The following is a 14,869-nucleotide window of genomic DNA, read 5'->3' on the forward strand; positions in this document are numbered from 1 at the left end:
GAAACTCTATTTTTAGGAAGAAAGTGTGCCTGTATACATTGTCACTACCAGCAGATAGTCTGCCATCAAGCTTGTTACAGAAGATCCCAGAGTACACTTATTCAATGGATGATTACAGCCTTCTGCTGAGGTGCTGGGACTCTGCTTGGAAACAGTGCAATGTTGAAGTCAGTGTCTGGAAGGAACTCAAAGTGTTCAGATGACAGATGTCTGGGATGCAAGCACTGAAGAGCATTGCTGTATTAAGTCACTTCACTGTAGTTTAAGTTTTAAGCTTTGCTGGAATGGACTGATACCAAACACATCCTCTAAGGGCTCATGAAAGTTGTCTGCTACCTGCTCAAGCCTTACTTCTTACTTATCATCAACCAGACCTGCTGGAACTTTCAAAAAGGATCTCAAAGAGTCACACAGGGAAATTAATGAAATGCCAACCTCACAGATGATGCCATCTGTTGAGATCAGTTTCTTCCAGAAAAACAGCAATTATTTATTTTTGTTGTTTACATAACATGAGGTCATAAACCTATACCTACAACTCTCAAAGGTATACTCATTTTGAATTGCAAGTTTTAAGATATAAATGTGAAGGCATAGATCCATCAAACACTACAGATCCTGTGTAGCAGCCTGCTTGAATGTGCTGTCCACCCCATAATGCAGCCTGCTGCCAATTTCAAGGTAATAATAATTTTTTAAAAAGAGCTTCCAGATTGGATATTAATAATAGGCAAGCAAAGGTAAAATACCTGACATGCTACCTGAGAAGGTCTTATACACATGCACACTACCACATTACCAGGAAAATCAGGATATTTGGGAACATAAGAAGCTGTTGGATAAAAAAGGCTGAACATGCTCAGCAGAAGGAGTCATCCCAAATGTCTGTAACTGCCCTGGACTTTGCACTGAATAAGAAGAAGAGACAAATGGTTAATGTAACTAAGGGAACTACAGCTGTCAAAGAGTGAAAGCATCAAAAAGACACTGAGAGTTTTATCCCAGGACAACTTCCATATCAACACACACATCAAGATAAGGCATCAAAGAAATAAATGTCTTGCCAACAAAAGTGGACTATATTTATTGCCAGGATCCTGTGGTAATGTGCAGGAACTGTGGAACTAAGTGGCAAAATCAACCAAAAACTGAAGATCTTAACATCTGATCAACCTGACAGCTATAGGAAAAGTCCTCACAGATGAAAGACAAAAACTGATCTTGCAGGCCTGCCAATATTATTGAAAGACAAATGATCACATGGACTTGAACATTCAAATTCATGAATGCAACTTGCATGCAAGTTCAAAACAATGTTAACCCCTTTTAAAAAGTTCTTCAAAATAAGGAAATAATCTCCACAGAAACAGAATCATATCTTTGTATATCATCAAATCAAATCTTTGCATATCACTGAAACAGCATCTTTTTTCTGATAAAATTAGGGTACTTTTGCACAGGATCCCTGTGAGAATTGATGAGCAAAAGACCTGAGGTGATATTACAGGAAGACATCAAAAACCCAAAAGAATTGTCACAGTTATTTAATTCTTTTCTTATATGAGAGATGTTCCAACCCCTTGATAGTATTTGTGGCCCTCTGCTGGAGATGCTGCAGTAAGTCCAGATGTTTCTTTTACTGGATGGGTACAGAACTGGTCCCATTAATTCAGATACAAGCTCACCAGTACTGAATAGAGAGGATGAATCCCCCTCCATGCATTGTGAGGATGCCTAACTGGCTCACAGACAGCTTGCTGCCTACCAGAAATCCAAGGTTCTTGTTTGCCAAGCTGTGCTCCAGTCAGCTGACACCACAATGTGCCTACACATGGGATTATCATTACTCAGTTGCAGGACTTTGCAATACCCCTTTTTGAAGTTCATGAGATTTCTGTCAGTCCATTTCTCCAGTCTGTTGAGGTGCCTCTGGATGGCAGCACAGCTCTCTGGAGAATTAACCACTTCCCAATTCTTAACCAATCTTAGATCTTGCTGAGGGTGCATTCTGTTCCGTCATCCAGATCACTAATGAAGAAGCTGAACAGTATTGGACCCACTAGTAAATTCAGGGGCACCTCACTAGTTACTGACCACCAACCAGATTTTGTATCACTGATCACAACACTCCAGGACTGGTCATTCAGACTTTTTTTAATCCACCTCACTGTGAACTCCACTCACGGTGAACTATTTTGTCAGTTTTTCCTATGATGATGTCATAGAAGACAGTGTCAAAAAATTTACTGAAGCTGTAGACAGCATCTACTGCTCTCTTTTATCCACCAAGCTAGTTACCTAACTGCAGAGACTGTGTGGCTGGTCAAGTATGATTTCCTCTTTTAAACCCATGTCGATGACTTCTAGTTACTTTCTTGACCTCTGTGTGTTTGGAAATTTTTCCCAGGAGGGTTTGCTGCACCACCTTCCCAGTGACTGAAGTGAGTTGCCTAACCTATAGTTTTGCAGATCTTCCTTCTTGCCCTTCTCAAAGATGATGATATTTGTTCTCTTCCAGTCTTTAATTGCCATGACCATTCAAAGTTAATTAGCAGTGACCTCACAATGGCATCAGACAGTTTTCTCATCACTCCTGGGTGCAACCCATTAAACCTCAGAGACTTACATATGACCAGTGTGTTTAAAGGATCCCTAAACAATCCTTCTCACAGAATCACAGAATTAACTAGGTGGGAAAATACTTTTGAGATCAAGTCCAACCTATGACCTAATGCCACCATTTGAATTAAACCATGGCATTAAGTGCCACATTCAGTCTTTTTTTAAAACACCTCCAGGGATGATGACTCCAGCAGTGTTAAGTATTCCTTGCTCCAGAGTTTCCCTCTGGTCTTAGGGACCTTCCATTCCTGAAGGTTGGTTTTATGGTGTCCTGGTTTCGGCCAGGACAGGGCTGATTTTTGCAATAGCTAGAGGCGGGGCATGGCCAGGACCCTAATATTACTCTATACCCACTCACATCACTACCAGGGGAGAGGGAAAGGAACTCTCACTTCCCAGGAGAAGTGTGTTCCTTCAAGCTGAGAAGCTTGTGGGGCAGAATGCTCCGGTATTTGTTTATTGTCAAGCATTTCATCTCAGTGCAGTACAAAGTGGTTGCAGACATTCTTGTGTTTTACATGTTGACTGATAGAAAGAGCTTGAACAGATTCCCTAAAGGTACCAGAATAGAAAAAAACTTCTGGTATCACACAGTAATACATTATATGCACATTATATGATTTTTTTACAGTGTATTATTCATCTGAAAATGCCCACCAGTTGCCTTTAGAAATGGAATTATATCATACTATTTTCCTTTAATTTACCTTGTGTTTCCCAAACTTTTATTTCTTCCCTCTATAGGAAATACCAGTCAAAAAGAAAAGGAAATGTTTCTTCCATACTAAACAGAAATCTAAATTCCAATCTTTTATTAGATTCTCCAAATACAGAGTTTGTTTACATCCCTATACCCCATATGTTTTCTAGAAATGATCTCAAGAGAACAAGATGGAGAAATTTTTTAGTGATGTCTTGGTATCAGACTTTTAATTTGCTGAGGCTGCTACATGGTTAGCTTCAAGCATCTAGTACACACAAGTCTGAGTTCAGGCACTGAAATTATGAAATAATTAAAATGCTTTTGAGAAAAGTACTTCAATAAAGCCAAATTTTGAGGGGATTTCAGTGAGAGAGTGGCACAACCATCATAATTTAAGATCAGCAAAAGATTTGCAATGTTTTTTTTCCCTATCTTTCAGATTCAGAATCTTAAGGAGTTTGATTTTCCCATGCACACAGAGCTCTGGTTATTTCTAGCTGCATAAAAGAGCTTCTAGAGGACACACTTAAAGCCATGCATATCAAAATCTCATATAAACAGGAAACAGAAATCATCTATTTGGCTCAGCATAGTGATTCTGCTGAGAGTTTTGGAGCACAAACTCATTGCTCTTAATGTTCTGATTCAGTGTGGCTGCTCTTAGCCAAGGCCTGTTGCACAGATGGCCTTGGGCCATGAACTTCTTAAAGTTCACTGGCTTCTTTTCTGCAAGAATATAGTGTAGCTATAATATCACCAGTTCTAGTGATTTGTAGCTCTGTAATAAGTATAATGATCTTGGCATTTTAGCATTATATAATGAGAGTGAATTACATTTTTAATCTGGGCTATAGTAGTCAGTTTATATTGTAGACTGCTGATATATTATACATGTGGAATGCAAATGATTTTTTTTAATGTAGAGATGTTGATATTAATAAGATTTTTGCACTTTTTTGAAGCACAGCCTTGTCAAAGTGATTCAATATTTATAAGTGCCCCCTTTAATTTGATGCAGAAGATAATCAGTGAGGAAAAAACCTTGATTTCTCACCAGCAATACTTTCTGGTCTCTGGACTTAAACACAGTGAAGGATATTTCTTGCTTTCTTATTTAAATTTATTTTGTTATGCTGTTAGGAGACTTTATTGAAAAGTTTAAAACACATTTTATTAATATAATATCAGTATTTGCATTATATAATATAGTATTAAATACATGCATATGTACATACATGCATATTGCATAAGTGAAATTCTAACTTTGTTAAACCAACTCCAGTGAAATTTAAAATAGAAGCAGTAATAATATCACGAATGCAGCTGGAGAAATATACATTTTCACAATCAATTAGTCTGATATAAACTTCAAAAATACTTCTCTTAATAGCTTCCTAATAAAATACGAAGTGCAACTTATAACTAATAAAATCACCTAAATTAATATAAATTTTCAAAATAGACTTATCAAGAAGCATTCAGGAAATGATACTGAAAATCTTTACACTTTTATGTCTCCCATTCTATATTTTTAATATTATAAATTTGGAATTAATTAGACATACTAGAAACATTTATTGTACATTTTCATTAATAGTCTAGATTTAGATTTTACAATAACTAGCAAAATTAAAGATTTCTGTGATCTGTATAAGCTGTTCTTGTTTAAGAATCACACAGTACTAATAATGATCTTCAGCAAGAATTCAAACTTGTTTCAGGTAGATAAATCAGTAATGAATTATCCAAAACGCTTCCATGAACATACTCAGATATAAGAAAAAGAATTAATAAAATCCATAAAATGACTATAAGCATACTGAAAAACCTAATTAGAAAAAAAAAAATAAAATGTGTCACTCTTCACTACAATGCTCCCTGTCCATAACTCTTTCCTATGAGTCAATTTCTCAAATGCTGCAGTGGCCAAGATCATCATCTGCAGCCTTTTCAACAAAGATTGACTTGAAAAGAATAACACAAGCCAGCAATACACTATTACAGGAATGTTTTAGCTTTTTCTTGATGGTATCTCTTCTCTATATTGTTTAGCCTTGAAGACATAACAAGAACACATTCCTGGATGGTAAAGGCAACTGGCAGTTACAAAGACTCCTGCAGGGCAGCACTAGATACTTTCAGCAAAATATCTGAAGTCTCCTACCTATTTATTTTTTGATCAATGGATTAGGCAAGACTGTCTATTACCATTATACAGTATATTGAAATTAGAATAAAACTGATTTACTGATGTAATTCCATGACATTTGGCTCTTTACCTGCAAAAACCCTTTTAAAAAAATCAAAAATTCACCTTCAAAATATGCATGACAGAAGTAAATATGTTACAAAAATTGTAATATGAATATTTGTGTAAAACATCTCTCTCTCTGCCAAACCACTAAACCATTATTTATTTTCAAAAGAAAAGTAACTACCTATAGAAAAATACTTGAGTTCTAAAAAAGGAAAAATAGCAGTAAAACAGTAAGAATATGATAAGAATGTTGATGATAGAAATAGAAACACTGGGATGTTGTGATGCAAGAGTAATTATCAAGAAAGGTGTAGGCTGCACCAGAAAAAGGCACTATAATTAAAGTAGTCAGACAAATATATACAAACTGGCACAAATCATTTTGCACTAAAATTTCATGTAAAATGAAAAAAATTATATTAGAGCTATATTATGTATCACCAAGGTGATGATAGTATTTGTTAAATAGTATAGCAGGTTAGAAGGGGTAAGGCAGAAGAGACAGTAATAACAGAGTTTAATTACTCCAAGCAGTCTGGTAAGAAATTATGACAAAATATGCTGATAGGACTACATATTTAGATGCTGTAAACAGTGGTTTCTTGGAGCCATTAGAGAAACTCTGAGAGATATAACTCTAGGCAAATAATTTGTTTCAATATTTCAAAATATAATAACTGAACACCCCGTACAACATTAAAAAAACCCTGACTATAATATACTCAACCTCTGTGTTATCCTGGGAGGAAAACACACTAAAAAAACCACCAGAAGGTTTAACTGCATCAAGACAAGGTTATTAAGGATGAAAAAAAAATAGAAAACTCAATGCTTGGTAAAATGCTTGCAGGTTAAAGAACACTTCTATAGAGTTCAGTAACTGCATATGATCAAGTAGGAAAAAATCAAGCATGACTTAAAAAAAAAAAAAAGCAAAAAAGAGTGATTGATTATCAAATTAGCAGAATAAAGAAGACTATTAGTCAACACTTTTCCAGGCAAAATATGGGTAAAGGTTTAAAAGGGTAATATCTGGTAAATTAAATGTACTATTATGCATATTTTAAAATGTTCTGGGATATATTTTAATTTTGGCTGAAAAAAGTACTTAAGCCACAAAATCATAAAAAAATCTCAGTCTGGAAGGAATTTCACAAGATCATCTGGTCCAACCTTTCATGTAAAAGGGAGTTTAGATGAGATTATCTAGCACTCTGTCCAATCACATAATGAAAACCTCCAGTAATAGGGACTCTACCATCTTCCTGGGGAGGTTGTTCCATGTTCATCAAAACTTTCTAGTATGTGAAAGCTAAGAAGCCTGGAATTGTGCAAAAATATTATATAACTTTTTAATTAAATATGTTGGTAACAATGTAGAGAAAAGTGACAAATGAAAGGCCAAAATGATTGCAGCAAAGTAAAACCCAGCAAATATATATTCAGAAGAAAATTCCTTAATATTCTATTGAAGAATGTAAGTAGCCGAAACATGGGACAATATCACATAAAGTATCAAAACTTTTGTTTAAGGAAGTTATGCCTCCTTATTAATGTCCCTTGAACACATCAGTGGTCCTATATAAGAGGGTCACCCAAAAACGGAGCCAACCTAATTTCCAAAGATGTTTTGACATTGTTCCTAAGCAAAAGTTCTTCAAGAAAATTAGTAATTGTGGGAAATACAGGAAGGGGGTTTCTTAGGTGGGTGCTGAACCAACTAAATAAAAGACAAAAATTACCAATACCAGTTGAGTTTTCACACTGGTCAGATGCAAAAATATTGCCCACCGAGTCTTATGCTGTTAAACACATTCACAAATTATCTGACAATATAAGAAGTACTGATGAAAAAAAAAAAAAACAAACATGCTGATCAAAACAGTCTAATCAGAATAGGCAAAACATCTCTCCAGTCAAGAGACAGGACCTCTGACTTAAGAGTAATGCTTAATTATATAAGGACAGAGCCTTACCATGATTTACCAATCAAAAGAAGAACAAATACCAGCATATGTGATAGTAGCCAATGAAATATTGATATGTAGAAGTATTTTTGATGATGTGAAAAATATTTATTTAGTATTTATAAGTGCATAAATATTTAAAATATCTTGAGAAACAGTAAGTAGTGCTCTTAATTAAGATAAGCATTCAGGCGATGCAAAGACAGAGTCAAAGCATATCCTAAGTAGGACATTAGAAAGTAAATACATGTCAGGATCTAAGGCTGTCATGCCAAGATTCAAAAAAAAGTCAGATTCTGTTCAGGATGCAAAATGCATTTCAAATCAACAGAGACCATGAAAGAGCCTTTCTGAATATTGTAAATCACAAACCTGACAACAGAGTGGACTTAGAAGATGTATAATGTGTGTAGGCAAAGTCAAATTAAAAAGGAGCAGCATAAGTACAAGGACAAAAGATCTCATCCCATTTTTTGAAAAATACAGATTATGGAATTGATGCAAACAGGAACAACTCACAATTTCAGAATGTGGCACTAAAACCACAATGAGATTCTGGATGAGAGCCAACACTGTTCATTTTCATTTTCTGTACCACAGCAAAACCTTAAACTCTACTGCATAGCTACTACAAACTAAACACCTATATTTCACTATATCTAGAGGGAAGTCTAATGCTTGGCAACTGGCTTTCACTTAGTCTATTATGAACTAGATTTTAAACTGATGGATCAGATAGTTCTTTAAATTATATAAAATATGAAATATTCTTCAGATAATTCCTAGGCAGATTTACGATGTAATGAAAAAAAAATATAGAAACCTATAACCACTCTGCCTAAAAAAATATTTTAAAAAACATATGATTTTTAATAGCTACATATGGAAATTTTAGATATGCTGTGGAACAACAGGAAACATATGGACATTCAAGAACTGCCTCTCTAATGTTTCAAACTACCCATTCTTGCTTATAGCACTATAGCTAACAGTTGCAGCCATGTAATAGTCTAGTATGCCTTGCAATCCTGTGACAGATTGGATGTTCTTTCCTTTGTTGGCTTCCCTAGAATCTTCTCAGGCTGAACACTGCAGCCCAGGGAGCATTAATTGGGTCAGAACCACTGTAATTTGCCCACATCCAATGATTTCTGTAGCAGAATGCTAAAGAATCATGTACATATTATATTATTATAAATTATAGTGTGAAGGCTGCTGTCAGAGCCTAAGATTAATCAGATAAAGTGAATGCCAGATAATCAAATCTAAAGCACTGTGCACAGATTGTACTAAATTCTCCCACTGCTTTGCAATGCTCTGGCAAGGGAAATGGATCATAAACTGTTTCTAACTAGACAGTTACAGAGGGGTTACTGTTGTGTTAGTCTATGGAAGCACAGCAGCTGTAACATAGAGCAAATTGCTTTTGGATCATTCTAAACTAAGGATCTGATTCTGTATTTTGTAGCACCTGTTTCACATTGTCCATTTCTTCACTCAATGCCACTGAATTCTGTGGATGAGTTATTAAAAGAGAAAGAACGTAATTTTGTATGTTTTAGCAGTTGGTTATTAAAATGTTTAAAACATTTTTATCTACATATGTATATACCTGAGAATAACTTAAAACTAGGCAGTACATATGATTGTGATATCACATTATCTCTTTTTCATAGAAAAACTATATGTATTGTTACATATGCATAGTGTATTTTACACATTTGTATTTGAAGTACAAGCCTGCTAGACTACTGTGTCTGAGTCTTTAGATATATGATTTCATATAGATATATGATTTCCACCTCACCTTCAACGTTAACACACTATGATCCTGAGCATATCACTCAATTATCTGTTGCCATTTCCACATTGGTAACGTATTGATGCCCACATATGTATTTGCACACCTTCCCCTTAATCTTTTATCTTTATTTAGAAGATTACTCTCCCGGTACAGAAGAGAGCAATCTCTCCTCTCCTTCTGAAACTTCCCTGTTTTAATACTTGCAAGGTTTAATTATAGAAAATGGCTTGAGTTGAAAGAGAATATGAAGATATAATGACATTTCACATTCACAATACTAAAATACTATTAAGTCTAGAAATATAAATTACTGGAACAATTATAGCAGCAGAAATAACAGTAACTGCAATCAACTGCTACTGCTGTAGATATTTGAAAACAATATTTAATTTCCCTTTGAGTGTATCAATCTTCTCTGCAGAGAAAAAACTTTTGTAAACAATTAACAATACTAAAGCTAGCATGAAATTAGTTATTCTGAAACATGTATTGAGATTTTAGAAACAATATTTTTTTCTTAATTTCTGATTAGAAAGAGGTTTTTTTCTGTGTATAATTTGTTTCTCTTCCTTTTCTGTTGATTTTTATGTCTTAAAAACCAGGGATCATAAACAACTTTAAAACCCCAATGTTTTAAAAAGATGATGTTATTTAACTGTTCAAATTATTTTGCCATTTACCTGCGGCAAGTCTGCACTATTTCCATTATATTCTTTATCAAAGTAATATCAAAAATAAGTAATAAACTAAGTTGGCACAGAACCAAAGAGAATTTTATGTACTGTGGTGAGACAGCAGGACAAGATGTCTGCCAGCCAGCTATTTTGAGTTTAGCTTTCATTCTTACTTTCAGCAATGGCTTCCTAGACTGTCAGATGCCTCCACTAAACTTTGCCAAGGACAGTTTACAGTCATAAAAACAATTTCTTGCTGTGCATGAAGCAGATTGCAGTACTTGAACTTGGATTAATTCATTTGTGTTTCAGTGCACATATCTGTTGATACGAAATCTGTCGCACCGAAATCTGTTGATTTCTACCCACATCTTCAGATCGTCCAGATTTCATACCAAGCCAAATACTTTTTCCATCTTTGGTCTGTGGATAGCTAAGAGAACTGTAGATGTGTAGCAGGAAGAAGTGGCAGAGACAAACTGTTATGGTCTGACTATAACCCCCATTTCCCATCCTCCTGTGCCACTCAGAGGTAGGAGACAGAGTTGGGAGTGAAGCTGTCTGGGACATGAAGTAAGGATTATCCACTGCCCTCCCCTTGCCCACAGAGCCAGTCTTCTCAACAGAGAATGTAAGCATACTGGTCAGGCAGAGTTTCTCTTCTGTAAATCCATGATGGTTGTTCCTAAGGACGTGCTTGTCCTTCATTTGTTTCTATATTAGTACCAGGAACATGGTGGTGCCATTGATCTGACTGGCTCATGGTTACCCATCTTCCTTTTTTAAGATGAACATAACATCACATTTGTCTTTTTCCACTGTCATCAGGGGCTTCCTCTGATTGCTCTAGGCTTTAAGAGGTAATGGAGAGTGGCCTAGTGATAACATCAGCCAGGGATGCATGCTTATAAATGTCTCTGTGAATCCATGGTACATTGTATGTCTGGTTTACTTAAGCAGTCCATAACTATATTTTGTCTAGTGTTTGTTGCCACCAATCACAGGCACTAGGACTGAGATCTGGGAGGTCTGAGATCTTCTGAATAGTAAAAATATCTATTGGGTATTATGCCATTGCTTCCCCAGATGTCACAGATATTCTTTTAAATGCATCACTGCTTGAGGGTAAGGCTCTGATCTCCTGAAGAGACTGTGGCAGAAATGAGAGAAATCAGTAGAATTGTTGCACCTTTCCTTACATACTAAGTGCACTCTGACTCTAAGGAATACCAAATAATAAGCATACAGAAAGCAAGAAGAAATATGTGGAAAGAATGCATGGACATTTCAGAGCTGATTAGGAAAATGTATAGAAATCATCAGAGGAGACAATATTTTACCCTGAGGGCTTTAGAGGTCATCTCAAACGTCAATAAAAATGAAAGGTAGAGGAATCTATCCTAGAAATAAATAATTTAACATGAGCCAATTCCAGTAATACACAACTTCCATGTCAACAGTTTCTGATACTGACAGCTAGAAGTTCCTGTTAGTCAGAAACTGAAGGAGTCTAGGGCCTGAAGTCACTGTTCTCTGCAACTTCCACAATATTGGAAGGTAGGAGAGCCAAACTGAACAGCAGAGTGAACTAGTCCTGTGAGAGAAGGAGCTAAAACAAGACAATGTATTATTAGGTGAATAATGCAGATATCACAAGGGTCATCATCAAACTTGACTCCAAGAGTGATCAGAGCACTTGTCAGAAAAAGCTGAGCCTCAGCTGGAGCAGAAATCTCCCTTGAAGCAAACTGCGGGATGAAGGTCAGAAACAGACCTGTTCTGTTTCAAGGATGAGGAAGTTTTTACAATAGAAGCCTGACTGCCTGGGTCTAAACTGATGGGAAAGAAACTTTCTGGAGTGGTTTCCCACTGCTGGGGTTGAAAAGCCCACATAAAGAGTACTTGGACAGGCAGTTCTCCACTCCCTGACAAAAGGGAAAAAACCCAGCCTTTATAGACTATATTTGTCTTGGACCCTACAGATTTTGACAGGGAAGCCAAAGAAAATTGAACTTCCCTGAAGCTAGAAAAACATAAAAAATAAGAAAAATTAGATACTAATATCAAACTGAATACAAAAATCAAAAATAAGCAAAGAAAATTTTGTGAAATAAAGGCTGAGGTGATCTTAAGCAGAAAGAAAGCTACAAGAAAGCTCAGTGGAAAACTAGAGAGGCAACTGAGAGTTGAAGATATATTTTTGCCTTTTTGGGGAAGTTATAAGAACATATGCTTTCCAAGTACTAATAGAGGTTAAGTAATACCAGCTTGAGCACTTGTAAATGTCCCACATCTCTTACCTAAATAGATAACAATCATGAACCACAACATTTCACCGATTAATCCTGCATTAAGAATAGAATTGAACTTCATCATTCTCAAAGAAGGAAACCCTATGTTGATATGACAATCCAACACATGCAGACAACATTTTTAGCAATATATTACCTTTAAACCATTGTGTTTAATTTCAGTTTGAACTTCCCTAATGTAAATTTATTTTTATGGATTTTATTTGGCCTTTAGCTAGTAAAGAGTTATTTTTCAACTCAAAATTCATTCTCATATATACATTATTACTATATCCCTCAAACAAATTGCTTGTTTACCTGCTCCAAAATACACTATGTGAATTGAGCTTCTCTAAGCCTTCACTATAAATTCTTTGGGGTATCCTCCAAAAATTTCTCTTAGCTTCTAGAAGAAAGGTTATTTAAACATTGAAAATAATTTTTTTATATATCTCACTGGTATGGATACATTTTTGTAACAAATAAAATTCTATATACAACAGAGGATAAAATATTCCAGGCAAAGGTGTAGCTTGTGTATGAACATTTGAATTAAGGGAAAAGTTGTATAACTCTGAATACTACTCGATGTGTTCTTTTAATCTCAGTATGAGATACTTAGTACACTTTTTGTGAAATATTTTACAACCTAAAAAGCACTTACTCACAAGAACTTTTAAGTTGGATTTCCACACTCTTGTCACACCATTGATTACCATGCAATTTATTATAAGGTGAAAGCAATCTAGAAATGCTACATTACAGTAACAGTATCAAAAACATGCTGGTGCTTGAAATGACTATAAGATGACCTTCACTTACTCAAGAATGGAACAGAAATAAAAAGGTTAAATCAATTGCACATGGTGATGCCTACTCTAAAATATGGCTTAAAAATGAAAATTGAACTACATATGCCCAGTTTTTACAGTGCACTGGAGAAACAAAACCCCTGCAGTCTAACTTTGCTCCAGTTGTGGGGTGACAGCAATCCAAAGACTCCTGTTCAGATAAATGAGACTCACACTACACCATCTCAGTGCTAACAGTTTAATTTATTTCAAAACATGGAAAACACAAATACTCAAAGATACTCTTTATTATGTAATGGTGAACAGTTTTACATTTTGCAACCAAATTTGAGAATGAGACAAGAGAGTTAAATAGTCCAGGTAGCAGCACAGGTTGGCTTTTGTTAAGTGAAAGTCTGAGACCAACTTGGAGCTATGTAACTAGCGAGATCACTGGTACCTAATGTCAAAAATATAATTTAAAAAAATTGTACATAGCTCTAACAATAGCCCCTTAGATGCTGAGGTCCATACTTAGACACTTGACAAAATGTAGAAGGCTGAACCAGCTGCCCTGGGAGCTGTGTTACACAGGGGCTGTGCTGCTGGAAGCTGGCCTAAGTGTGCCCTGGGTGTTTGGTGCCAGTCTCAAATGAATTACAGGGCTTGGGGCTTTAATCTGTGTTAGCATGAAGAGTTTGAGTGTCATAAAGTGGAATAGAAATTGCGAACTATACTCATCCTGCTTTGGAAAAAAAAATATTGGAAATCACTTCAGTGATGTGTATCTGTTATTGTGACTACCCCAAAATCCTCCATAAGATAATGAATAATGATCTGCTTGTCTCCAACTCTCTGCATGACCCTGTGGATATTCTTCTTCCCTAAATCTGTACAAGCTCCACTGCATATAGTAATATCGCATCCCTGCTTACGTGGTCACCCGAGCTACATACAGACCTCCACAAATTCAAGCTCCTGTGCTGTCTCTCATTCATTAATGCAGTTCCACGGGTTAGCTTCCTCTTGCCTCGTCCGTTTTTACATACACCTGTCTGGGACAGCACAGGATGCAAACAGATTCTCCTTTCTTATGGAAACCATTGCAGTTATACTTTTCACATCCTCACAGAACTAGCACCTGACGTAACAGGTACCTCCTCTTAATTTGATCATATTTGCTCCTTCACTCTGCCTACTCAAGACAAACAGGATTTCAGATAATAACTTTAGACCATAATGTCCTTTTTGTTCACTTACCAAAGTCCCACACGTGAGAAATACTCTGCAAGGGACTATATTCATCCCTTAAATATAACTCTCAAAAAGCTGTAATTTTTATTTTTTGCATGGTTTAAATCTATTCAGTTATATCATATTCAGCATGCCCCTCCTAAAACAATACACATTTTAAATAATAATAACAACAACAACAAAAAATACCTCTTTTGCTGCACGAGGATGAGGCAAACCACCAACAAATATGGATCCTGTTTCAAGCCAATAAGAAGTGGACCAGAAATTTCTAGTTATACTTGTATTTGAAGATAACTTCAGGATCGACATTTCTGCTTCGCATGGTACCATGCCTTGCCTACACAAATTCAGAAAGAGGCACATTTTACCACCATATATTGTTTACATTACTATCTATCTGACAAATTAACTAGGCTGTTACTAAAACAACAAGGAAAGAAAATCAAGTAAATAGCTGTTTTGTATTATAGAACTATAAATGTAAAAGAAGCTGTTTAAAAAGC

At 35.7% G+C, this 14,869-nt stretch overlaps 1 protein-coding gene across 1 annotated transcript in view; it reads right to left on the bottom strand.

The window, feature by feature from the left end:
- EYS (eyes shut homolog) overlaps positions 1 to 14,869 on the bottom strand; it is an 809,794-nt gene that overhangs the window by 237,284 nt on the left and 557,641 nt on the right. The window contains exon 35 of the mRNA XM_068183727.1: positions 14,553 to 14,703. Coding sequence (XP_068039828.1) covers positions 14,553 to 14,703 — 151 coding nt within the window. The remainder of the gene's footprint in view (positions 1 to 14,552; positions 14,704 to 14,869) is intronic.

Source organism: Anomalospiza imberbis, chromosome 3 (genome assembly GCF_031753505.1).
Source record: "Anomalospiza imberbis isolate Cuckoo-Finch-1a 21T00152 chromosome 3, ASM3175350v1, whole genome shotgun sequence".
Taxonomy (NCBI): domain Eukaryota; kingdom Metazoa; phylum Chordata; class Aves; order Passeriformes; family Viduidae; genus Anomalospiza; species Anomalospiza imberbis.